The sequence below is a fragment of the Ovis canadensis genome, chromosome X (genome assembly GCF_042477335.2).
Source record: "Ovis canadensis isolate MfBH-ARS-UI-01 breed Bighorn chromosome X, ARS-UI_OviCan_v2, whole genome shotgun sequence".
Lineage (NCBI taxonomy): Eukaryota > Metazoa > Chordata > Mammalia > Artiodactyla > Bovidae > Ovis > Ovis canadensis.
In genome coordinates this window covers 32,215,628-32,243,077 of record NC_091727.1, presented here as the reverse complement: position 1 = coordinate 32,243,077, position 27,450 = coordinate 32,215,628, and the positions used below count along the sequence as shown (strand labels likewise).

The window sequence follows — 27,450 nt, the reverse complement described above, 5'->3', positions numbered from 1 at the left end:
TCACATCATCATGATTATCTGGGTGATGAAGATCTTTTTTGTATAGTTCTTCTGTGTATTCTTGCCACCTCTTCTTAATATCTTCTGCTTCTATTAGGTCCATACCATTTCTGTCCTTTATCAAGCCCATCTTTGCATGAAATGTTCCCTTGGCATCTCTAATTTTCTTGAAGAGATCTCTAGTCTTTCCCATTCTGTTCTTTTCCTCTATTTCTTTGCATTGATCACTGAAGAAGGCTTTCTTATCTCTTCTTGTTATTCTTTGGAACTCTGCATTCAGATGCTTATATCTTTCCTTTTCTCCTTTGCTTTTTGCTTCTCTTCTTTTCACAGCTATTTGTAAGGCCTCCCCAGACAGCCATTTTGCTTTTTTGCATTTCTTTTCCATAGGGATGGTCTTGATCCCTGTCTCCTGTACAATGTCACGAACCTCATTCCATAGTTCTTCAGGCACTCTGTCTATCAGATCTAGGCCCTTAAATCTATTTCTCAGTTCCACTGTATAATCATAAGGGATTTGATTTAGATCATACCTGAATGGTCTAGCAGTTTTCCCTATTTTCTTCAATTTGAGTCTGAATTTGGTAATAAGGAGTTCATGATCTGAGCCACAGTCAGCTCCTGGGTCTCGTTTTTTTTTGTTTTTGTTTTTTTGTTTTTTTTTTTTTTTTTTTTTTACTGTATAGAGCTTCTCCATCTTTGGCTGCAAAGAATATAATCAATCTGATTTCACTGTTGACCATCTGGTGATGTCCATGTGTACAGTCTTCTCTTGTGTTGTTGGAAGAGGGTGTTTGCTATGACCAGTGCATTTTCTTGGCAAAACTCTATTTATTAGTCTTTGCCCAGCTTCATTCCGTATTCCAAGGCCAAATTTTCCTGTTACTCCAAAAAATGGATTAAAACAATTTAGTTGGTTGGTAGAAGGATGTGTGCTCATCTTCTCCTGTGAGAGCACCAAAATCACAACTAGCTTTTGAGCAGCCATCGACAGGAGGACACTCTGTATGCTAAGTCACTTCAGTCATGTCCAACTCTTTGCAACACTATGGACTGTAGCCCACTAAGTTCCTTTGCCCATAGGATTCTCCAGGCAAGAATACTGGAGTGAGTTGCCATGCCCTCCTCTAGGGGATCTTCCCAACCCAGGGATGGAAACTGTGTCTCTTGTGTCTCCTACATTGGCAAGTGGGTTCTTTACCACTAGCAGCACCTGGGAAGCCCATGGGACCCACCAAGAAAGATACCCCATGTTCAGCGATAAAGGAGAAGCTGCAATGAGATGGTAGGAGGGGCACAATCACAATAAAATAAAATCCCATACCCGGTGGGTGGGCAACCCACAAGCAGGAAAATAATAGTACCAAAGAAGTTCTCGCAACCAAAGAAGTTGTGAAGGTTTTAAGCCCCAAATCTGGCTTCCCCACTTGAGGATCTGGTAAAGGGACTCGGAATCCCCAGGGAGTCTAACTTTGAAGGCCAGTGAGATTGAATTGCAGGACTTCCACGGTACTGGGGGAAACAGAGACTCCACTCTTGGCAGGGCGCAAACAAAAACCTTATGTGCATCAGGACCCAGGGGAAAGGAATAGTGACCCCCACAAGAGACTTACCAGACCTACATGCGAGTATTGGCGGGTCTCCAGTAGAGGCATGGGTCAGCATTGGCACGCTGGGGGAATGAGGGGAGGGGGCTGGAGGACACTGGAAGCAGCAGTCCTGGGAGGTGCCCTTGGTGTGAGCCCTCTTGGAGGTTGCCATTAGCCCTACCATAGAGCCCATAGACCCCAGGGCTGGGTCACCTCAGGACAAACAAAATTGAGAGGGAGACAGCACAGCCCCACACATCAGCAGACAATTGGATTAAAGTTTTACTGAGCACTCCCTGCACCAGAGAGACCCAGTTTTACCCACCACCAGCCCTCCCATTAGAAAGCTTACACAAGCCTCTTAGCCTCAACCACCAGAGGGCAGACAGAAGAAGCAAGAACTACAAGCTTGCAGCCTCCTGAACGAAAACCACAATCACATAAAGCTAATCAAAATGAAAAGGCATAGGATGATGTCCCAGATGAAGGCACAAGATAAATCTCCAGAAAATAATAATGATAGTAAATGGAGGGAACTTTTTAATGTTGGCTTTAGTTTATTTCAGCTGAATTTGAACATGACTGAATATGATTGCCAAGCTATATCATTCCAGGGAAATGATACAGATGTCTATATGCTATTTGTTCATCCAGACACTGGAATGACTGAGTTCTTCCTAATAGCCTTGTAAGATGACTTTCTATCTCTGACAGAAACATCAAGGAGCATGTATTTCACAGAATGTTAGAGCTGGAAAGAACTCCAGGGATCATCCAATCTACAACCCACCTTTGCTTAATAGCTCAGGATTTGAAAAGTCCTATGATGTTACAAAAGTGCATAACTGCCTATCTTTCCCCTGTAATTAGGGGCCAAATACTCTGCTCAGTGTCTTGTGTCCAACAGTTCTTTAATCTTCATAGATTATTAACCTTCTTGTTATTATTATCCCCATTCTACAGAGAGCAAACCGAGTGTGAAAATAGCATTAAATTACTAATCTTTGGCATGTGCAAACTAACCTTAAATGTTAGACTGATATTATAAAATATTGTTAATTATTTGTTCTGGGTCTGTCGTCTGTGAATTTGAAATGAAATGCTTGGCTGTTCCTGAATTCCAGCTTTTGGGGGATTTAGAGGAGAAGCATATATTCAAATTAGTCATAGCAGCTAGGATTTAATCATTTGTCTATAATGCCCCCTTTTTTTTTCAATTTTTTGGTCTGAAATGTCTTCTCAGACATTGTATTCTGTTTGCACAGCAACCACATTCCTGTCTCCTGTTCCTAAATAGAGTAAATGCCCATTTCTACTAGCTACATTCAACTTCATGGTTAGTATGTTTCTTCCTCTTAATGGGTTTGAGACTTCTCTTTGCAGTTTAACTACAGATAAAACTTCTACACAACCATGTTTAAATTCCATATGGAAGTAGAAGGAACACATCTTTTTAAATTAGAGGATAATTGCTTTACAATGTTGTGTTGGTTTCTGCCATACAAGAATATGAATCAGTCATAAATATACATATATCTTCTCCCTTTTGAACCTCCCTCCCACCCCCTAAGAGGCACATCTTAGTATTTCCTATAAATTGGGTCATTATTATTTTTACTTTCCTTGGCTCCTCATAAATCTTTGACTATAAAACATTGATGTATACTCATGTTACTCAAGGTATAGTTGTACCCTAACTTTATACAAGAATAGAATAATCATGATTTCTTTGTTTTCAGTACCCTTCTTGATAATGCCTAGCCTTTTGGTGACTGCTTTGGCCTCAGGGAACAGTTTGTTTTGATTATCATATTTTCTTCCTGATACTAACAAATGGTTCACAGTGTATTAAACTTCAGCTGGGAAAATTTCCTTACAGTTGACCACAGTTAAAAAGATGACACTCTTTACCCATTCAAATGACTTCAAAAGATTTACTTGTAATTTAAATATTTAAGCTCTGTGCTTTCTACCTGGAATTCTTATATACTCTTGGACTCATTGAGATGCACAGAGTGCTCCCCCTAGCAGATAACAAATGTTTGCTGGTGATTATAATGCCTGTACAGAGAAACAATAACACCTTACTTTAGTATGGTCCTTGAGTTTTTTATCCATTGTTGAATTTTACCTTCACGATGATACAACTATCATTATTTCAGTTTTGCAATTGAGGAACTTGAAGCTGTGATGAATCAACTTAATGCAAACTACAATAGCTATTTCTTTCCGAATCCAGGGCTATAGCCCAGTACTAACTGCTAGTCAAGGTTTCTTTCTAAAACTTAGTCACAGTGACTTCTAATTCTCAGACAGTAACTTGAGTGCAGAATTGGAACAGAGCTGTTCTTTGTTCTCTAGCAATATATATATTCAAAAATTCAGTCATTTCAGTTTTGAACATTTTCCCTTAGAAAAGATGTCGAGGGAATTTATATCAGTCAAGATTGTATATTGGTAATCAAACATAGCTAGCTTAAAAACTTGAAGTAAAAGACTGGTTAGTACTCAATCAACTGAACTGTTTCTTTCTCTGCAGTATTGTGGTTCTTGACATGATTGCTTGGTTTCCAATTTGACACTCCTGGAGATCTGTAAATCAGGACACATGCTGAGTCTCAGTCTGTCATTCTGAGCCCCAGCATTGGTTATTTATTTCTTTCATTATCCAGCATCTACTTACTGCACAATTCCCTTGAGAAACTTACCCTACTGGACCTCTGAAAGACGAAATACACACATTAGGGTAGCTCTTCAGTTACCAACATGTGCTGATTATCTGAGTTTATAAACATAGATTGCTTATTATTTCATTTATGTATGTCAGATGACTCTGGTATAAATATAAATCTACAGAATGGGACCAAGTACATTGCCATACTATATCTTTTGTCTGTCATTAATATCCTGGGTGAAGTGTTGCAAGTATGGTGAAATTCTCTAGTTTGAATTGTTGCCCAATTACGAACAATTACCAACTCTAACTACCTTGATGGTCCATCTCCAAAATAACTTTTCTCTTTGATGATCTTCAGATTTTATATTTACTTTCATTCCTTCACAAAAGAAAATAGATTTAAAAAATTCTAAAATTCTCTTCTGTATACATTCTTCAGGGTCTACTCTTAAGATAGCTCTATCAATTATACTGTTTGGGGTGTGTGTGTGTGTGTGTGTTTTTTTTTTTTTTTTTTGGCTATGTCACATGGCTTGTAGGATCTTATTTCCCCAACCAAGAACTGAACCTGGGCCCTTGGCAGTGAAAGTGCAGACATTCCTAACCACTGGGCGTCCAGGAAATTCCCTACATTTGCCTTTTTAAATTTGCATAACTAATTGCTGCTCCATTAGTCTCTATGTTCTGATTTGGTTCTGTGACTCTAGTTTTACTCACTGTCCAGTGAGTGTTTGTCAAAAATCCTTTATCACACAAATCTAAGTACTCAATCATATTGTGTCCTTGGTGCAACCATTGCATCTCTTATTCATATCTGCCCAAGCAATACATATTTCACGTCAGCCCTTTTCAAAAAGATGAATTCAGATTTTTATTAACAATTAAGATGAATTACTTTATTAACAATTAAGATGAATTGTATGTATAATACATTCTACAAGTCTTGAAAATATATTATTAAATTTTTACTGAAGTATGATATACATGAGGAAAAGTGCACATCATATAAATGTCTTGCTTGGTGAATGTGCGGAAACAGATTACAACTGTGTAAACAGCACCCAAATCAAGAAAAACTATATTAGAAGACCCTTAAAAGTCTCTATCATGTCTCTTTCAGTGACTACCAGTCCCACAAAGGTAACAGCTATCTTGACTTCTATAATCATCTTACTTTTTCCTGGTTTTGCACATTTTATAAATAGAATAATACAGTATGTCCTTGGTTTTGGCTAACTTCTTTCTGTCACCGTTATGTTTATGAGATTAATACATCTTATTTAATATAGATGTAGATATTTAATTCTCATTGCTGGGTAGTATTCTATTGATAAATTTACCACAAGATATTTATCCATTCCACTGTATGGTAGGTGGGAATTTGGGTACTTTCAAAGGTGGATACAATCTTCTAATTTTGTACATGTCTTTTGGTGAATATAAGTATGCATTTCTCTGGGATATGTACCTGGGAGTGGACTATAAGTCAAATCATATTTAAATATCTTTGACAAGTGGACTAAAGAAATCTCTGGGGTTTATCTTTTTGCAAAGAAAATAATCTCTCCATAATTTCTGCTTTGCAAAATGGATTCTCACATATGGTTCGTTATTTCACAAGGGGTGATACATCTGCTGTCTGTCTTTCTAGTATTCATCTGATTGTACTTATGTTAATAACAATATGATAGTTTATTGTTGTGATTATCCTCTGGAGCTCAGTATGTTTCAAAATTTGAAAATGCCCATAAAAAATCCTTATCCAATAAACACATGCACTTGTCTATGTTACTCAGTCTAAGATTTAATTAAAAAGACAGACTGAGGCAAAAAGACATGCAGCAGATTTTCTCTGACCTACAGTTTATTTTAAGAATGTCAGAGAGAGATCACTGATTAGTTTTGACTTACTGGATTCCTCCCCCCACAGTTATTTTTAATTTATGGATTTTTTTAATCAGATGAGACTATTCCACAAGTAAACATGAATATTAAAGATGTTTTATACATGAAAATATGGTCAATGCAAAGGCATTAAATCAAAAACAAAGGATGCCCAGAGAATATTTGTTTGCTTATAATAGAGATCGTAGAAAGTAAGAGGAAAATAATAAGGGAAATCTGAAAGACTTAATCCAGTGTTTAAATTATATGGACTTGAAATGCAATTAAGAGATGGTGATTGCTTTCAGAGAAGAAAGACTCAAGGTCCTGCATAAGAGTTAAATTTGGAAGTGTTGACTTGGCCAGAAAGTTCCATCTGGTTTTTCTGTAGCATCGTATGGAAAAGCCCCAGTGAACTTTTTGGCCAACCTGTAGCACTTGTACATTATTCTAGAGAGGAAACATGGATACTTGAAAAAGTATGAATGGACAATTCATTTGGCAGTTATCAAAAGTATACCATGTGCCAACCATGGGGCTATGCTCTAAGAAAATTTTTAAATGAATAAAATTCTAACCTAGACTAGATTCCCCTAGAAGCAGACCTTGAAACAATGACTTAAGTAACAATGATTTACTTACATGATGATCTCAGGCAGTACCAGTAAGAGAGCAGGACAGTGAAATATGTAAAGGAAAGAAGCCAGTAATTGAGCCAATTACTGAGCAGGTTACTGCTGTGAACAACTAGAGTCCAGCCCCAGTTAGTGAAGTCTGAGTGAAAGTGAAAGTGAAGTCACTCAGTCGTCTCCGACTCTGTGATCCCATGAACTGTAGCCCACCAGGCTCCTCTGTCCATGGGATTTTCCAGGCAAGAATACTGGAGTGGGTTGCCATTTCCTTCTCCAGGGGATCTTCACGACCCAGGGATTGGACCCAGGTGTCCTGCATTGCAGGCAGACTCTTTACTTTCTGAGCTACCAGGGAAGCCCTTAAATCTGAGAGATGGTGAAAAATACACCTGACAGTTGTTATCAATGAGGGGCAGTTAACTCCCACATTTCATCCATCATTGGCTGATTGACTTGTTGGTTCTCTACAGTAAGATTTCTACCACTCTACTAAAATCATTTTCAGCATGGTCTTCAGGAGATCTCTTGTGGTCAAAGCCAGTGGATACTTTCGGCATGGATTTTTGGAAATCTGACTGCTTAGGTCTAGGTGTTGGCTCTTGCATTCACTATCTGTATGACCTTAGGCCAGTTCTTTAACATAGACCCTATTTCTTCATCGGTTAAATGAGGAGAACAGCAACAACAGTAATGACACAAACAATGATATCTACCTCATAAGATTATCATGGTGGTTAAATGAGTTACATGTAAAGAGCTTAACACAGTACTTTAAGCAGAGAGGGTATTCAAGTAATGTTTTGTTATGATTTGTATTAGCTCCTATGACATCTGTGGTATATAAAAGTGTTAACCACACTTGTGTTTTTGAAATTTTCTCTTATCCACATTTCTATGGACATGCCTTTTCCAGGTGGTCCTCCTTCCACTCTGGCCATTCATCCATCTGAGTGACTACTTATGCTGTATCCTGTCTTTGTGTTGTATTTTCCAGGACTCCACCTTTAACCCTCTGTCTTGCTCAGTCTATACACCATACCAGTGAGAATGTGTTCATATTGGTGGCTTCAGTTTTTACTTTTCTCTAGTTATCTCTAATCCTGAATTTCTCTGTCTCCCAAAATATGCAGCTATGCTGTAGCATCTTCAGTCCAACTGACTGAAATGATAGTCCTATATGGAAGATCCTCAGAACTTTCCACTGGATCAGTCTAAGACTGAACTCATTGCCTTTTCCTTAGAACCATTGATCTGTATTCCTCGTGAAAGTGAAAGCATTGTTGCTCAGCCATTTCTCTTTGCAACCCCATGGACTGGAGCCCACCAGGCTTCTCTGTCTGTGGAATTCTCAGGCAAGAATACTGGAGTGGGTAGCCATTCTCTTCTCCAGGGGATCTTCCTGATTGAGGGATCAAACCCTGGTCTCCTGCATTACGGGCAGATTAGATTCTTTACCATTGAGCCACCAAGGAAGCCCCTTTATTCCTTGAGGAGATGATAAATAACACCTCCATTTAACAGGCACAACCAACCAGCAGCCAGGGAATCTTAGACTCCATTGTTTCCCCAGTGCTTAGGCTAATGCCTGGTATCAATAGATGGTAAAGAAAATGGTAATTGGCAGGATGGAAATATTGATGCAGAGGAGTAGATGGATTGTTGAGTAACCTATAAATCTGTTTATTTATTATCTCATAATCATGCACAATTGAAGGTCAGAGATGAGAAAGCACATCTTTAGTGGGGTGCATACCCAGTAAACCATTTTCTGTTAGTAATTTATACACACATGACCCCTTGGGGATAAAAACCTTCATTGCTGTGATTGAACAGGCATTCAAATGATATGTTTGTCTGAAATGATGGTATAGACTATAGAAGCTTCCTTCTTTTTCCACAGTTAAGAAATATCTACCCACATGATCAGAGAAACTACTTTCCTTCTTTCTCATATAAAGTGATGGCCTTTAAAAAATATAAATTATGTCTATCCTATTGAAATGAATATAAGATGCACAAAATATTCACTGGCATAAATGCAAATGGCTTACCATGTTTTTGTCAAAAAATACTAGGCATTCTAAACATTTTGATAGCATAGTAAAATGTTACCAATTAAGGCTAATTAAGGCAAATTGTAATCATAGCCTTTTAGAGGAAAGTCAATTTTATTATTTCCAAATACATGTAATATGTGTATAATAACAGGCCAAGGAAAATAAAGAAGTGCCAGCTATGCATAGCAAAATAGCCTGCTATGATAAGTTGGAAAATGGTTTGCAATCAGGTTATCAATTGTTTCTATGATTGATAAAGAATTCCAGAACACTTAAAGAGATGTTTGCTTATATTTTAAGTTGCTTTTTTATAATAGCATTTACACTAGTAATTTTGTAAACTGAAGATTAAACAGACTAGTTTAATAACTGTAAATCTCAACTATAATAAGTGCTATACTACCCAGTGGGGGAACAACAGCAAGGCAACAAACAAAAAAATTGGTTTTCACAGATTACAAGGAGGTACTGACATTTAAACAGAGGGTGACATGTTAAGCAAAGTTGAAATATAATATGCTGGGTGGATTTGCAATGCAGAGCAAACACCCAAACCAAAATGAACTCAATAAAACAGTATCTATCATGAATGTCACTTACTCAGTTTTACCTATTCCAGGCACCAGATTCTTTCATTCATGTCACAGGCACTAATCTTGTGGGGTCTATTTAGCCTTGATGGTTATTTATAAAATATCTCAAGTACTTCTTTAACTCATAACTTGGAATAATTTAAGAGAGGCAACAACAGGTTTAATTAAGAAGCACTAAGCTTATGCCACGAAATAAGAAGCACAATACTGTGCTGTATAAATTTTATTTGTCCGTTGCCCATCTCTACCTCATTCTCCACTCTGGGAGGCTAATGTGTGTCATCAGTGGTCTCCCATGTCCTCTGGCTTCCAATTGATTTAGCCACTGGGGAGTGGGAGTTGGATATAGAAGGAGGGCAGAGAGGTCAGGATATTTATTCTCCTAGTTCCCTACCCATGAAGTTGATTCAGGCTAGGTCCCTTGACAAAAGGTTACTGCTCTTCCCAAGGTGCTTTCTTGTTATGATTCTCAGCTTCTGGCCATTTCTCCCTCCTCTGATATCTTGGGCCTAGATGTAGTAACATCTCCACTGCTGCAAGACCCAGTTTCTTATATTATCTCTGGTGATTTTCCTACATCCTGATTGTGTTATAATTTGTTCCTTTGTAAATAAATTGCTCAGATTATCCAGGCCAGATCACAGAGGAACATGTATATCAAGCTGAGATATTCCACAGGACAGTGTGGGGACATTGAAGGGTTTAAGTGAGGGAATGAGGTGATTAGATTTATCTTGTTTATTACTGTGTCTACAATGTGCAAGTTACATTGGAAAATAGACTTGAGGCAGAGAGACTATGTAGTCTATTGCAAACATGTAGGCAGAAAATGATAGAACTTTGCCTTGGCAATGTGTAGAAACAAGGAAGGAGTTCCGTATGAGAGAAATTAGTAGCCAATTATATATGGTGTTTTGTGAGGCTTAGGGAAAATTCTAGAATGTCTGTCAGATTTCCTGCTTAAGGAATGAAATAAATAGTGGTTTTATTACTTGTTTTCTATGGCATTATTTCCATTTTATGAAATCAGCTTAAAGAAAGGATTACATGGCCCTCAAAGAAAAGAAAAAACAATCTTGTCATGTTTATTTTGAATATTCTAAAATATTCCAGAGCAGAATCTACAAGGAATTGCTATCTTTGACTCACAAGGATATAAAAAAATAGCCTCAGTGTAAGTCTGTCCTACTTGTAGAATATAACTGGCGTGAATTCTAAAATATTGTTACAAGAAGTTTCTAAATATGCAGGAAAAAAAAAATTTGAGACCAAGTGGTTTTCTTGGGAGTTAGAGAAATATCAATAGGGGAGTGAGGAAGTGAGATAGGTGAGGCGAGACAGCCAATTAAGGATGATGCATAATCAAGCAGGTTACCTCGATGACCCACTAGAGCTTTATCCCATTGGGAAAGCTCTGGAACCTTTATAAAACATATATCTCAGAGTTATCTTCCCTAGCATCAAGGGTGCTATCATATTCATACCCCAGAGCCTACCATCAGCCATTGATGAGAGGCTGCTTCTGGGAGGCAGGGTGGTGAGAGAGTGGAGAGGGGTTGGCAAAGCATACTCTTTGGGGCAACACAAAGCCTACAAGCAACAAAATGTCAGTGATGGTATTGGAAGTAAGGCTGCTGGGCATTGACGTGATAAGGGTGGGGAATTTGGACATTCTGTTATAGGAGCTTTCAAAAAGGTGATTCATATTTTGCTCCAGAGATGAAGAACAGACAGAGTTACATTTTTCACTTATACTGTTGATGTTCTAGGTCACTTTCAGGAAGTTGACTTAACAAAAGCTCATGTTTACCTTTAAAAAAAGTAAGAAATACTACTGTGTGTCATGCTAGCTATAACACAATGAGCAATTTCTTTTTATAAGTAGTAAAAAATTGAGATAATATTTGGATGTCAAATTTCATATGTCTTCTCCAGACTAGCATTTACTCCCACATATTCATTTTTCCTTCTCTTCCAGTTGAAAGAATTCAGGGTCAGTGGGATGAAGTACAGGAACACCTTCAGAACCGGAGGCAGCAATTAAATGAAATGTTAAAGGATTCAACACAATGGCTGGAAGCTAAGGAAGAAGCTGAGCAGGTCGTGGGGCAGGCCAGAGCCAAGCTTGAGACATGGAAGGAGGGTCCCTACACAATGGATGCAATCCAAAGAAAGATCACAGAAACCAAGGTTAGTATCAAACATATGTTCTTAAAAAATAAAAAATATGTTCTTAAAATAAAATACACTGGATAAAATTATACCGTGGATTAAAATTTAATGGTTTTTTATGTAAATGTATTAAAAGAAAACATAGACTGAGGGAAAAAAATCTATATAATCTTCTTGGATGGAGTGGCTTCCATTTCTAAATTAGTCATTGTTTAGACTACACCAAGCTACACAGCTTGTTTTTAATACTAGACTTATTTGAAAAATAAACCCTGAAATCTCAATAGCTGAGTACAGTGATGATTAATTCCTTGGTTGTATCATAGTCCAATAGAGGTCAAAGAACTCTCCTTGGGAGCTTTCCCCTAAATGGTGAGTTGCAGATTCAGGATTTTCTAATTTTATTAAACTATAATTTTAAAATCATGTCTGCCCTAAGTCACCACAGAAGAATAAGAGAGAATGTGATAAAGACATTGGGTTTTAGGGCCAGGCCTCAAAATTGTGGACATTACTTCCATCCATATCCCATTGGCCAGAACTTATTCCAAATTTAATTTCAAGAAGAATAAGTTGGAATAACGAACTGGTGAACTTTTAGCTACTCCTTGCCGTAGCTAGTTTTCCAAAGGATCTGAACAGCTAAGAGGACACAATTTTTATTTCTATGACAAGAATGTTAGAAAGCCATAAGTTTGTAGTATTTCACAAACTTAGTACATTTGTTGGAGGCATCACCTAAATGAATAAAAATTCTCTTTCACAAGATATTGGTTACCACTAAAATGTTCTCCCTTTGACAAGGGTAGACAAATTAGGAATTTCTAAGCATGGTTTTTTCAATTTCTCATTTGGTTACGTGAAATACAGAATCCATGTGGTTATTCTTGAGGGTTCTGGTCTCATCTATCAGGTACTCAGTATGTCATGCTATTTCTTTTTTCTCTCAAAAATTTAGGATTCTATGAATCTAGCAGATAATGGAACAGATTGGTTAACTGGTAAGGAGAGTTTACATGGAAAAGTAGTTTGGACTGGACCCTTGGGTTTGAAATGAGGGGAAGGAGAGATGAGAGGTGTATAAAGATGAAATTGATCAGGGCAAGAAGACTCTGAAAATTGGCAGTTAAGAATATTAATTATAAAAAAAATGTATTCTTTCAATTCTAAAAAAAAAAAAAGAAGAAATACTCTTAAAACATACAAGAACCCTAAAGCGATGGCAAGAATGATTAAGGTTTAATAGCTTCTGAAAGAGCAAGGGGCTTTAAATAAGAGACAGAAAGAGTTGCAAAAGTAAATATGAGAGGACGAAACAAAACAGTTTTTTCATCAAAACAAGCAAGGTGTTTTGGACACCTAAAACAAAGACAAGATTATATTATAATTGCTATCCTTATCAAACTTTTGAAATAAAAATTTTCTTTTGAATAGTCAGTCTAAAACTGTGCCTTAAAAATGGCTCAGCCATTATCTTTGGAAACATGTTTTTGTCTGTGATATTTAGGAATGATATATATTGTTACAACTTCAGTGTAGGTTCCTAACACAAATAAAGCTGTAATTTTCATGTCCATTTCCTAAATGACATATGCTAAAACTAAAGTAATGCTAATACTGACATTTAGCAAATACTTGGTACTTGTCAAAAACTATGCTAATCACTGCATATATTGGCTTAGTTCATCCTCCCGAAAACTTTTCATGAAAAGTAGTATTATTGTTCCCAGTTTACATATAAGAAAATTGAAAGCCTAGTGAAGTTCAGTAACTTCTCTTAATAGCAATAGAGTTGGAATATGAATGCACAGCAATTACTTTTGTAAATGACCTCCCAGATTTCTTCTTTAACCCACTATCTGTGTGGCTAAAACAGATCAAAAAACACTGTAAGGATCCAAAAGGGAGAAAATTGTAGTTGTGAACTGACAAATAAGATTACCAGTGAGCCAACAGGTGGAAAATGAAAGTAGTGAAACAGCCTACTAGGGAGAAGTTTTCATATTCCGTTTTACTGTGGAAAAACTAAAAAGATAAGTGTAGATTGTATTCCATTTTTAATGAAACTCCAATGTTTAATTCTTATAAAAGTCAAGGAGCCTGATAAAGTGGAGGACTGCCTTTATGTCTGCTGTGTTATCACTCCTGAGTGATATTAGCTGGCTTATCACTTACAATTTTCTTTTAGGGAAAAAGTGTGAAGATAGGTATAATAGACACTGGTTAATTTGACCAGAATCTCCTTGCTCCATGGATTCTTTCTTACTCTCTGTATCTAGGATTAGCATAGAGATGGTGAGCCTAATAAGTCAGTCATCAGACTGTATCTATAGACTTGGAGAGCTGTAATTACAGTAGCCAGCTTTCCTTGGTGTAGCATCACTGATGACTACCCTCCTCGTCACAATGAAATAGTTTCAAAGCCAACCACTGGCCCTGTTATACTCTTTGAAAACTGAAACCAATCTCATTATACCTGAACTAATGAAAAAAATCACTCATCATTCTGATATTTTAATGATTCATAATCGCTAACATTTGTCTATAGTTTCTTCTGCTTCTTATCTACATATTTTTAATTGTCTTCATATTGTAGATAAATTTTTTAATTCTTATTTTAAAGGTAGTATTATCATATAAATATATATGTTGCTAAATACGTTAAAATTATCATTTTAACTATAATATTGCATTCAGTTCCATCTTTCACCATTTCCCTACTAATTTAGAAAACCTCTGCTCTTGGTTAGACAAAATAGTGGAGAAAACATTGAAATAACAGGCCCTTAACAAAGTGAAAATCAAATCTGAGATGGCATCTGAGAAAAGGCCATCTTGAAAGCATGTACAAGGTGGAAGGAGATAGCAACAGGAGAGTATTTGGCAAAAGAATAGACTATAGATGGTCAATGAGTCAACAGTTAATGAGCAGATCATTAAGAGATGCACATAATGTATGTCTAGTTTCTTTCTTTTCTATAATAACCCTGAATTTTGTGTAAACAAAGAATAAAGTAAGTAGATGATTTTGTTAACTGCACGGCTTCATTTGCTCTTCTACATGGACCTAATAAAGTAATATACTTTTTAAGATGGAAAGACAGATATTAGGGGAAATCATGCAGGATTTCCATCCTAATCAAAATATTTTCCAGTAGGCTATAGCAGAAGAGATGATGCCATTTAACTTGGGTAAGAGGTAAGATGGAACACCATTAGCACCTTAAACTGCCAGCAGTGGTCATCTTGGGCTTTCTTTTATTTGGCACAATCTGGATTTACTCCACAACCTGTTTCCCAGGCTATTAAGATTAGTCTAAACTTGGCAGTGGATTCTTTGGAAAAAATATTTCTTAATGATTTTAAACTTTCTTTTCCGGTGTCAAGAGAGATTTACCCAGACTCAAAGTTTTCATTTATTTTTTCCCCCTTTCAGCTTTTGAAAGAGCAATTCCTTTTTTTGTCTGTCTTGTGATTGCTTTTGTGTCAAATTCAGCATAAAAGCTTTTCAAACGTGATGGCATTAGCTGTTTTGTGCTTGGCTGAGCTAAGAGTACATGAATTCAATAGAGAAGTGAAATCTTGTTTGAGCCTAGCTGATTTGGCTATATAATACTTAAAACTATCTGAAGTGAGAAACTCAATGATTTATCAAATTATTAAATACAGGTTTCTGAGGCTATAAAATATTTGGTTTTGAAGACATTCATTTGGGAACTGGAAACAGAGTGTAATCATGTAATTAATAATAATTTTAAAAGTTGATCTTGTATGTAGTAAATCTGGTAGCTTTTTGAGGATTGCAAATTATTTTACTAGAAAGAAACTAACCAGGGAGAATTTCTTTTTCAAACATAGATGCAGAGCCTGACCGTTTTCATTAAAAGAGGGAATGAGTGGTATTAGATAGTATCTTTATCTACCAAAAAGATATGTGCAGTAATGGAAGCTAAATCTTCCTTTCACATATTTTATTTACTAGTTAGATGAGCATAAAATTAAACCAGCAAATTGACCCCAATAGTAGTTTTAGGCTTGGATTTCTGATACAGTAATGACAAATTTTATTAGAAAACTTCTTGCTAGGACCTGCCATTTTTTCATGCATTTTCTATATTTCCTTTTGCTCTCCCCTAAAGACTCCATGTGATTAAGAAGAAAGAATCAATACCTAATGGTACTTCTCATCTCAACGTATGCATGAGTCTATTAAACTTCTCAAAGAATACAGAGTGCTTCCTATATCATTGATAGAGCACAAGAGAATAATGGGTAGTTTCCCAGGTCCTACTACAGTATATAAATATTTAATGCAGTCACCAAGACTTGGATGGCGTTATGCTCTGATTGCACCATATTTTGCCTTAGTTCCTTTTCACAGTTTAACTTATTCCATGCTTGAAAATATGATGTGGCAACTCTGTAAATCCACTCTTCTATACAAGCAGCAAATTGCAAAATTGTTAAAATTGCTTTTTCTAAACTTTGGAAATTAACCAAAGGTTGGCAACAATATGTAATCTACTGAATTTCACTAAGAACAACAGGGTTTGAGGCTTTTTAACTTGGCCTATTCCCATCACTTTCTTCCAACTACATAGTTCAGTTCAGTTCAGTTCAGTCGCTCAGTCATGTCCGACAGTTTGCAACCCCATGAATTGCAGCACACCAGGCCTCCCTGTCCATCACCATCACCCGGAGTTCACTCAAATTCACGTCCATCGAGTCGGTGATGCCATCCAGCCATCTCATCCTCTGTCGTCCCCTTCTCCTCCTGCCCCCAATCCCTCCCAGCATCAGAGTCTTTTCCAATGAGTCAACTCTTCGCATGAGGTGGCCAAAGTACTGGAGTTTCAGCTTTAGCATCATTCCTTCCAAAGAACACCCAGGGCTGATCTCCTTCAGAATGGACTGGTTGGATCTCCTTGCAGTCCAAGGGACTTTCAAGAGGCTTCTCCAACACCACAGTTCAAAAGCATCAATTCTTCAGCGCTCAGCTTTCTTCACAGTCCAACACTCACATCCATACGTGGCCACAGGAAAAACCATAACCTTGACTAAATGGACCTTTGTTGGCAAAGTAATGTCTCTGCTTTTGAATATGCTATCTAGGTTGGTCAGAACTTTTCTTCCAAGGAGTAAGCGTCTTTTAATTTCATGGCTGCAGTCACCATCTGCAGTGATTTGGGAGCCCAGAAAGATAAAGTCTGACACTGTTTTGACAGTTTCCCCATCTATTTCCCATGAAGTGATGGGACCGGATGCCATGATCTTCGTTTTCTGAATGTTGAGCTTTAAGCCAACTGTTTCACTCTTCTCTTTCACTTTCATCAAGAGGCTTTTCAGTTCCTCTTCGCTTTCTGCCATAAGGGTGGTGTCATCTGCATATCTGAGGTTATTGAGATTTCTCCCAGCAATCTTGATTTCAGCTTATGCTTCTTCCAGCCCAGCGTTTCTCATGATGTACTCTGCATATAAGTTAAATAAGGAGGGTGACAATATACAGCCTTGACATACTCCTTTTCCTCTTTGGAACCAGTCTAGCCTTAAAAATAAACAATCTTAAAGTGACCAGAGAAAGAGAATAGAATTTATATAAAGCATGTTTTCTGACCACAGCAATATAAAACTAGAAATCAATGACAGAAAGACAAATGGGAAAGGTGCAAACATGTGGAGACTAAATAATATGCTATTAAAAAAGCAATGGGCCAATGAAGAAATCAAAAGGGAAATCAGAAAATACCTCGACAAATGAAAACATAAAACTCCAAAAATCTATGGGATGCAGCAAAAGAAGTTCTAAGAGGAAAGTTGATAGTGTTGTAGGCCTTCCTCAAGAAAAAAGAGAAATCTCAAATAAGTAGCCTAACCAACCACCTGAGAGAATTAAAGAACCAAACCAAAGTCAGCAGAAGGAAGGGAGTAATAAAGATAATATGAGGGGAAATAAAATACAAACAAGCAAAAGAAAAGATCAATGAAACCAGGAGGTTTTTTTTCTGAAAAGACAAACAAAATTTATAAACTTTTAGCCAAGCTCACCAAGAAGAGAGAGAAGACACAATAAACAAGATAAATGAAAGAAGAGAAATAACAGTCAATACTAGAGAGATATCAAAAAATTGCCAACAAATTGGATGGCCCCAGAAAAAAAAAGGCAATTTTCTAAAAATATATAACCTGCCAAGATTGAATCAAGAAGAACCAGACAGGGATAAATTGGGAGATTGGAACTGATATATGTACACTATTGATATTTTATATAGAATAAATAACCAATGAGAATCAATTGTATAACTCAGGGAACTCTACTCAGTGCTCTGCGGTAACCTAAATGGGAAGGGAATCCAAGAGAGGAGACATATGTATATATATAGTTGATTTGCTTTGGAGTACATTGTAAAGCAGTTATATCCCAATAAAAAGTAATTTCAAAAAAAAATCAAACAATTTGAACAGACTAGTCACTATGGTGAAATTCAGTATGTAGTTAAAAACAAAAAAAAAAAAGAAATCTCCCAGCAAACAGTAGTCCAGGACCAGATTGGTTAACAGTGGAATTCTACCAAACATATAAAGAACTAATACCTATCCTTCTCAAATTTTCCAGAAAGATTGAAGAGGTTAGAACATTCCAGAATTCATTCTACAAGGCCACCTTTACCCTAGTGTGAAAACCAAAGACACTACCAAAAAAAGAAAAAAAAGGAAATTATAGGCCAATACCTTTGATGTGTATCAATACAAAAACCTCAACAAAATATTAGCAAACCAAATCCACTGGTACATATAAAGGATCATATGTCATGATCAAGTTGGATTACAGATGGTTCAATATTTGCAAATCAATATACCACATTAGCAAAAAGAAAGGTAAAAATCACATGATCACCTCAATAGATGCAGAAAAAGCATTTGATGAAATTCAGTATCCATTCATCATCATCAAAAAAAAAAAACCTCAACAAAGTGATCATAGAGGGAACATATTAATATCTCCACTTAATAAAGGCTATTTATGACAAACCCACAGCTAACATCGTACTCAGTAATGAAAAGCTGAAAGCCTTTCTTCTGTATTCAGAAACAAGACAAGGAAGCCCACTCTCACCACTTCTATTTGACATAGTATTGACAGTCCTAGCCATAGGAGTCAGACAAGCAAAAGAAAGACAAGGCATTCAAATTGAAATGAAAAAAAGCAAAACTATCACCATTTATAAAGTAATGCTTTATATAGAAAACCCTAAATAAAGTTTCCACTCAAAAACTAGTAAAACTAATAAATGAATTCAGCAGATTTGCAGGATAAAAGATTAATATACAGAAATGTGTTGCTTTTCTATACACTAATAATGAACTATTAGAAAGAGAAAGTTAAAAAACAATCTTGTTTAAAATCACATCAAAAAGAATAAAAAGCCTTGGAATAAACTTAACCAAAGAGGTGAAAGACCTATACTCTGATGAGGTAAATTAAAGATAATGCAAAGAGAAAGATATTTTGTGTTCTTGGATTGGAAAAATATTGTCAAAATGCCCATACCAACTACAGCAATTTACAGATTTAATGCAATCCCTATCAAAATACCCATGACGTTTTTCACAAAATTAGAACGAATAATCCTAAAATTCATGTGAAACCATAAAAGACTTTAAATTGTTCAAGCAATATTTAGAAAAAAAAGAAAAAAAGCTGGAGGTGTCACCTTAGACTACAGCAATCAAAACAGCATGGTATTGGCACAAACAGACTTGTAGATAAATGGGACATAATAGAGAGACCAAAAATAAACCCATACATCTATGGTTAATCTATGCCAAAGGAGGCTGGAGTATGCAATGGAGAAAAGACAGTCTCTTCAACAAGTGGTGCCTGAGAAACTGGACAGCTACATGTAAAAGAATGAGATTCTAACATTTCCTCACACCATATACAAAAATAAACTCAAAATGGATAAAAGGTACAAATGGAAGACCTGAAACCATAGAACTCCTATAGGCAGAACACTTTCTGACATAAATCACAGCAAGATTTTTTGGCTGTCTCTCCTAAGGCAAAAGAAATAAAGCAGAAATAAACAATGGGACTTAATTAAACTTAAAAGCTTTTGCATAGCAAAGGAAACCATCAACAAAATGAAAAGACAACCTACAAACTGGGAGAAAATATTTGCAAATGATGCTACTGACAAGGGATTAGTCTTCAGAATATACAAACAGCTCATACAGCTTAGTATCAGAAAACAACTGAATCAAAAAATGGGAAGAAGATCTGAGTAGACATTTTTCCAAAGTGAATATTGCAGTGGCCAATAGGCACATGAAAAGGCACATTCACTAATTTTTAGAGAAATGCAGATCAAAGCATCAGTGAGATATCACCTCACACTTGTCAGAATGTGCGTGCATGGTCAGAATGGCTGTCATCAAAAGGTCTGCAAATAACCAGTGTTGAAAAGGATGTGAAGAAAAAGGAAACTCTTGTACACTTTTGGTGGGTATGTAAATTGGTGGAGCTGCAATGGAAAAGAGTATGGAGGTCCCTTTAAAAACTAAAAATAGAACTAAAAATTCCATTCCAGTGTACATATCTGGGGGAAAATGACAACAGTAACTTGAAAAGATACTTGCACCCCAGTATTCATAGCAGCACTGATTACAATTACCAAGATGTGGAAGTAACCCAAATGCCCATCAACAGATGAATGGACAAAGAAGATGTGGTACATATATGCAGTGAAATATCGGTCATGAAAAGGAATGAAATTCTGCCATTTGTAGCAACGTGAATGGACCTAATATATGTGAAAAAAGTCATACAGAGAAAAGACAGTGTATAATGTTATTTATATATGGAAACTAAAAAATAATACAGATGAATATATACGCAAAACAGAAACAGACTCACAGACTGAATATTTTCCTCTGAGATCAGAAACAAGGTAAATACGTCTCGTCTCACCACTTCTTCAGTCGTGTCCAACTCTTTGTGACCCTGTTCACTGTAGCTTCCCAGACCCCTCAGTCTTCCCAGGTGGCTCAGATGGTAAAAAAACAAAAAAAATCTGCTTGCAATGCACGAGACCTGGATTCAATCCCTGGGTTAGAAAGATCCCCTGGAGAATGGAATGGCAATCCACTCCAGTATTCTTAAACTCCCCAGGTGGCGCTAGTGGTAAAGAGCCCGCCTGCTAATGCAGGAGACAACAGAGAAGCAGGTTTGATCTCTTGGTCAGGGAGGTCCTCTGTAGTAGGAAATGGCAACCCACTCCAGTATTCTTGCCTGGAGAATCCCATGGACAGAGGACCCTGGTGGGCTACAGTCCATATGGTCACAAAGAGTCAGACAAATGAAGCAAAGCATTCTTCTGTTCCTCTTCACCACTTCTATTTACCACTGTACTGGAGTTTAGGTTGGGAAAATAGGTACGAAAAATAGGTAAAAATTATCCATATTGGAAAGGAAGAAGTAAAATTATCCCTGTTTGCAGATGAAATGATCTTGTATATAGATAGTTCTAAGCAATACACTGCTGCTGCTAAGTCACGTCTGTACAAAACTAATAAGTTAATTCAGCAAATTTGCAGGATAAAAGATCAAAATACAAAAAACAGTACTTTTTCTATAAGCTGGCAGTGAATAATCTGAACAGTGAAATTCACAAAATTATTTCATTTTTTGAATCAGTTCAGTTCAGACGCTCAGTCGTGTCCGACTCTTTGCGACCCCATGAATCGCAGCACGTCAGGCCTCCCTGGCCATCACCAACTCCTGGAGCTCACTCAGACTCACATCCATCGAGTCCATGATGCCATCCAGCCATCTCATCCTCTGCCATCCCCTTCTCCTCCTGCCCTCAATCCCTCCCAGCATCAAAGTCTTTTCCAATGAGTTAACTCTTCACATGAGGTGGTCAAAGTACTGGAGTTTCAGCTTTAGCATCATTCCTTCCAAAGAAATCCCAGGGCTGATCTCCTTCAGAATGGACTGATTGGATCTCCTTGCAGTCCAAGGGACTCTCAAGAGTCTTCTCCAACACCACAGTTCAAAAGCATCAATTCTTCGGCGCTCACCCTTCTTCACAGTCCAACTCTCACATCCATACATGACCACTGGAAAAACCATAGCCTTGACTAGATGCACCTTAGTCGGCAAAGTAATGTCTCTGCTTTTGAATATGCTATCTAGGTTGGTCATAACTTTTCTTCCAAGGAGTAAGCGTCTTTTAATTTCATGGCTGCAGTCACCATCTGCAGTGATTTTGGAGCCCAAAAAGATAAAGTCTGACACTGTTTCCACTGTTTCCCCATCTATTTCCCATGAAGTGATGGGACCGGATACCATGATCTTTGTTTCCTGAATGTTGAGCTTTAAGCCAACTTTTTCACTCTCCTCTTTCACTTTCATCAAGAGGCTCTTTAGTTCCTCTTCACTTTCTGCCATAAGGGTGGTGTCATCTGCATATCTGAGGTTATTGATATTTCTCCCGGCAATCTTGATTCCAGCTTGGGTTTCTTCCAGTCCAGCGTTTCTCATGATGTACTCTGCATAGAAGTTAAATAAGCAGGGTGACAATATACAGCCTTGACGTACTCCTTTTCCTATTTGGAACCAGTCTGTTGTTCCATGTCCAGTTCTAACTGTTGCTTCCTGACTTGCATACAGATTTCTCAAGAGGCAGGTCAGGTGGTCTGGTATTCCCATCTCTCTCAGAATTTTCCACAGTTTATTGTGATCCACACAGTCAAAGGCTTTGGCATAGTCAATAAAGCAGAAATAGATGTTTTTCTGGAACTCTCTTGCTTTTTCCATGATCTAGCAGATGTTGACAATTTGATCTCTGGTTCCTCTGCCTTTTCGAAAACCAGCTTGAACATCAGGAAGTTCACGGTTTACGTATTGCTGAAGCCTGGCTTGGAGAATTTTGAGCATGACTTTACTAGCATCTGAGATGAGTGCAATTGTGTGGTAGTTTGAGCATTCTTTGGCATTGCCTTTCTTTGGGATTAGAATGAAAACACGTTTTCCAGTCCTGTGGCCATTGCTGAGTTTTCCAAATTTGCTGGCATATTGAGTGCAGCACTTTCACAGCATCATCTTTCAGGATTTGAAATAGCTCCACTGGAATTCCATCATTTCCTCTAGCTTTGTTCGTAGTGATGCTTTCTAAGGCCCACTTGACTTCACATTCTAGGATGTCTGGCTCTAGGTTGAGTGATCATACCATCGTGATTATCTTGGTCGTGAAGATCTTTTTTGTACAGTTCTCCTGTGTATTCTTGCCACCTCTTCTTAATATTTTCTGCTTCTATTAGGTCCATACAATTTCTGTCCTTTATCGAGCCCATCTTTGCATGAAATGTTCCCTTGGCATCTCTAATTTTCTTGAAGAGATCTCTAGTCTTTCCCATTCTGTTCTTTTCCTCTATTTCTTTGCATTGATCACTGAAGAAGGCTTTCTTATCTCTTCTTGCTATTCTTTGGAACTCTGCATTCAGATGCTTATATCTTTCCTTTTCTCCTTTGCTTTTTGCTTCTCTTCTTTTCACGGCTATTTGTAAGGCCTCCCCAGACAGCCATTTTGCTTTTTTGCATTTCTTTTCCATGGGGATGGTCTTGATCCCTGTCTCCTGTACAATGTCACGAACCTCATTCCATAGTTCTTCAGGCACTCTGTCTATCAGATCTAGGCCCTTAAATCTATTTCTCAGTTCCACAGGATAATCATAAGGGATTTGATTTAGGTCATACCTGAATGGTCTAGCGGTTTTCCCTACTTTCTTCTATTTAAGTCTGAATTTGGTAATAAGGAGTTCATGATCTGAGCCACAGTCAGCTCCCGGTCTTATTTTTGTTGAGTGTATAGAGCTTCTCCATCTTTGGCTGCAAAGAATATAATCAATCTGATTTTGGTGTTGACCATCTGGTGATGCGTAGAGTCTTCTCTTGTGTTGTTGGAAGAAGGTGCTTGCTGTGACCAGGGCATTTTCTTGGCAAAACTCTATTAGTCTTTGCCCTGCTTCATTCTGTACTCCATGGCCTAATTTGCCTGTTACTCCAGGTGTTTCTTGACTTCCTACTTTTGCATTCCAGTCCCCTATAATGAAAAGGACATCTTTTATAGGTGTTAGTTCTAAAAGGTCTTGTAGGTCTTCATAAAACCGTTCAACTTCAGCTTCTTCAGCATTGCTAGTTGGGGCATAGACTTGGATTACCGTGATATTGAATGGTTTGCCTTGGAAATGAACAGAGATCATTCTGTCATTTTTGAGATTGCATCCAAGTACTGCATTTCAGACTCTTTTGTTGGCCATGATGGCTACTCCATTTCTTCTGATGGATTCCTGCCTGCAGTAGTAGATATAATGGTCATCTGAGTTAAATTCACCCATTCCAGTCCATTTTAGTTCGCTGATTCCTAGAATGTCGACATTCACCCTTGCCATCTCTTGTCTGACCACTTCCAATTTGTCTTGATTCATGGACCTGACATTTCTGGTTCCTATGCAATATTGCTCTTTACAGCATCGGACCTTGCTTCTATCACTGGTCACATCCACAGCTGGGTATTGTTTTTGCTTTGGCTCCATCCCTTCATTCTTTCTAGGGTTATTTCTCCACTGACCTCCAGTAGCATATTGGGCACCTACTGACCTGGGGAGTTCCTCTTTCAGTATGCTATCATTTTGCCTTTTCATACTGTTCATGGGGTTCTCAAGGCAAGAATTCTGAAGTGGTTTGCCATTCCCTTCTCCAGTGGGCCACATTCTGTCAGACCTCTCCACCATGACCCACCCGCCCTGGCTTGCCCAGCAGGCATGGCTTAGTTTCATTGAGTTAGACAAGGCTGTGGTCCTAGTGTGATTGGATTGACTAGTTTTCTGTGAATATGGTTTCAGTGTGTCTGCCTTCTGATGCCCTCTTGCAACACCTACCGTCTTACTTGGGTTTCTCTTACCTTGGACGTGGGGTATTTCTTCATGGCTGCTCTAGCAAAGCATAGCCGCTGCTCCTTACCTTGGACGAGGGGTAAATAGCAACAAAATATTAGGAATAAAAAAAAAAAGTAAGACTTTTCTGTTGAGAACTACAATGCTAAAAGAATGTAAAGTTTAAGTAAATGGAAAAACATGCCATATTCCTACATCAAAAAACTTAATATTGTTAAGATACCCATATCCCCAAATAGACCTACAGACTCTCTGTAGTTCTTATCAAAATCCTCATTGATTTTCCTATATAAATTAACAAGTAGGTCCTAAAATTTGTACTGAAATACAAAGGACAAAGAATAACAACAGTAACCTTGAAAAAAGCACAAAGTTGGAGGACACACAATTCCTAATTTCAAAGCTTACTAGAAAGCTAGTGATCAAGACAGTGTGGTACTGACATCAAGATAGATAAAAAGATCAATGAAATAAAATTGAATATTCAGAACTAAATCCTTGCATTTATAGTCAATTAATTGTTGGCAAGAATGCCTAGACAATTCAAAGGAAAAGTCATAATTTTGTTCAAAACTTCATCTTTGCATCACTGAATTATCCACATATAAAATAATGAAGTTTGACCCTACCTCAGAACATACAGAAAAAATAATTTTAAAATGGATCTTAGAGCTAAATATAAGAACTAAACTATTACAACTCTTATAAGACAACAAAGGAGCACAATGAGTTAGGCAATGTGTTCTCTGAAAAGACACCAAAAGCCAAAGTGCAGAGAAAAAATATATAAATTGGACCTCATCAAAATTGAAAATTTTGTGCTGCAAGCAATATTATAAAGAGAGTGCAAGGATGACCCACAGAATGAGAGAAAATATTTGCAAATCATCTATCTGATAAGACTTGTATGCAGAATACTTAAAGAACTCTTAAACCTCAGCAAGAACAAGAAGACTCAATCATAAATCAGCAAAGGATTTTTAAAACATTTTTTCAAAGATGTACAAATGGCTAATAAGCAAACAAAGTGATGGTTAACATCTTTTGTCATAAAGAAAATACAAATGAAAACCACAATGAGATAACCACTTCATACACTCTAGGGTCACACTTGAGTAGGTATGTCAGTCAGGATAGGCTAAGTTACGCCACACTAACAAACTATCCCAAATCTAGAGACAATACAAAGTTTGTGTTTTATTCATTTTATATGTCAAGTATAGATTCACAAGGGCATTCTACTTAGCTTACTCAGGAACTGCAGCTGATGAGAGCAGCATCTTGATACATACTTCAAAGATTAAAGAGTCAGAAACACAATGAATGAAGTCATTTACTCTTAAACTGCCTACCTGAAACTGGTATGTAGACAAAATCAGTTGTTACTATCCCCAGTTCAGTGGGGATGCAGATATGTGATCATCTGGTATGAAAAAAAGCACTGAATGTTTATGAACAGTAATGTATGTAGTATACCACAGTAGGCTCATGGGATTTGAAAATAGCCATGGAGATGCTACTTTCTGGGAATGTGTCCTCTGGTGTTCTGTCTGGAATCATTTCTACTCAACCAAATCCACACCCTCTCAACCAGACTTCTCTTAGATGCCTGGGGTAGCTGGGTGATTTGTTCATTACAACACTGCTTCAGCCTTTTAATAAAGTCAGCAAATTAAAGAAAGAGCACAGATAAAGAGAATGCTTTCCAAAATGTCATAATGAAATTAAGGTAATGAAGCACTTGGAGGGCTCTCCTCCCTTCTTTTTGTATAAAGCTTATTCCAAAGAAGCTGGAAGAGAAATGGGGCCTGAAAGTAACGAAGGGGAAAAATAAATTGTATGCCATTAGTTTAATTATAAAAATTCATTACATGAAGCCATGTAAGACAGAAAATAATGGAACTCTAATGGGTTGGCCGATAACACATTTACTAGCCTGCTCTCAGCTTGTAGTCATTGTCAAAAGGACAAAAAAGTAGCAACTTTGGTATGTAGTCCTCAAAGCTGTTGAAAAGATGAATCATGTCCAGTAAGCTGGAAAATGAGGGCTGTTTTTTCAAATAGTATCCCCTGTATAGACTGTTACTTTCTGAAACAGTGTTGTTTGGTAATGTCAGAGGTTTAATAGATGAGTCTTGAAGTTAATGGTGAAAGGCTTTACTTTTGAAATGGCTTCCTTACAGATATTTTAACATTTCTATTATATATCCATAAAGAGGTTTTATAGGTCATTTTAATTCACACAAACAAGAAAGAAATTGTATTTCTTTTTCCCAATAAATATGTATAGAACTTTAATTCATACTCAGGAGTAAACTGTTTAGTGATTTTTTAATAAAATAAATATGTATTTTTTGCTGTCTCTGGCAATGTGTTACTTTATTATACATAATAATTTTCCAATCATGCTGTAATCATCAAGGAGACTATTTTATATTCTTCAAAATCCAATTATAATAAGTCCAACCATCTTCCTTAAATTCTTTTATGTGGAAGCATATCTTCTTTAAGTAGATTGAACCCTGAATTTGAAAGCCAAGAAAACTACATTTTTGTGATGTCTCTTTCACTGACAAGCTATGTCAGCTTCAAGTCACTTAACCTTTTAGAGGTTTTACACAAGAAGGTGTTGCAGGAAGAGGAGTCCCTTCCAGGGCCCAAGAGTGGGCTCTTGTCTAACGCTTGGAAATGAATTGTCCGAGAAGACACCTATGCTGACAAAGCAAGAGACTTTATTGGGAAGTGGTGCCTGAGTAGAGAGAACAGGAGGGTAAGGGAACCCAGGAGAACTGCTCTGCCACGTGACTCATGGTCCTGGGTTTTATGGTGATGGGATTAGTTTGGGGGTTGTCTCTGGCCAATCACTCTGACTCAGGGTTCTTCCTGGTG

General features: G+C 37.3%; 1 protein-coding gene across 7 annotated transcripts in view; it reads left to right on the top strand.

Annotated features, from left to right (window-relative positions):
* DMD (dystrophin) overlaps positions 1-27,450 on the top strand; it is a 2,687,035-nt gene that overhangs the window by 2,082,621 nt on the left and 576,964 nt on the right. For all 7 annotated transcript variants that reach the window (XM_070291485.1, XM_070291489.1, XM_070291490.1 and 4 more), the window contains exon 53: positions 11,411-11,622. In XM_070291485.1, the coding sequence (XP_070147586.1) occupies positions 11,411-11,622 (212 nt within the window). The remainder of the gene's footprint in view (positions 1-11,410; positions 11,623-27,450) is intronic.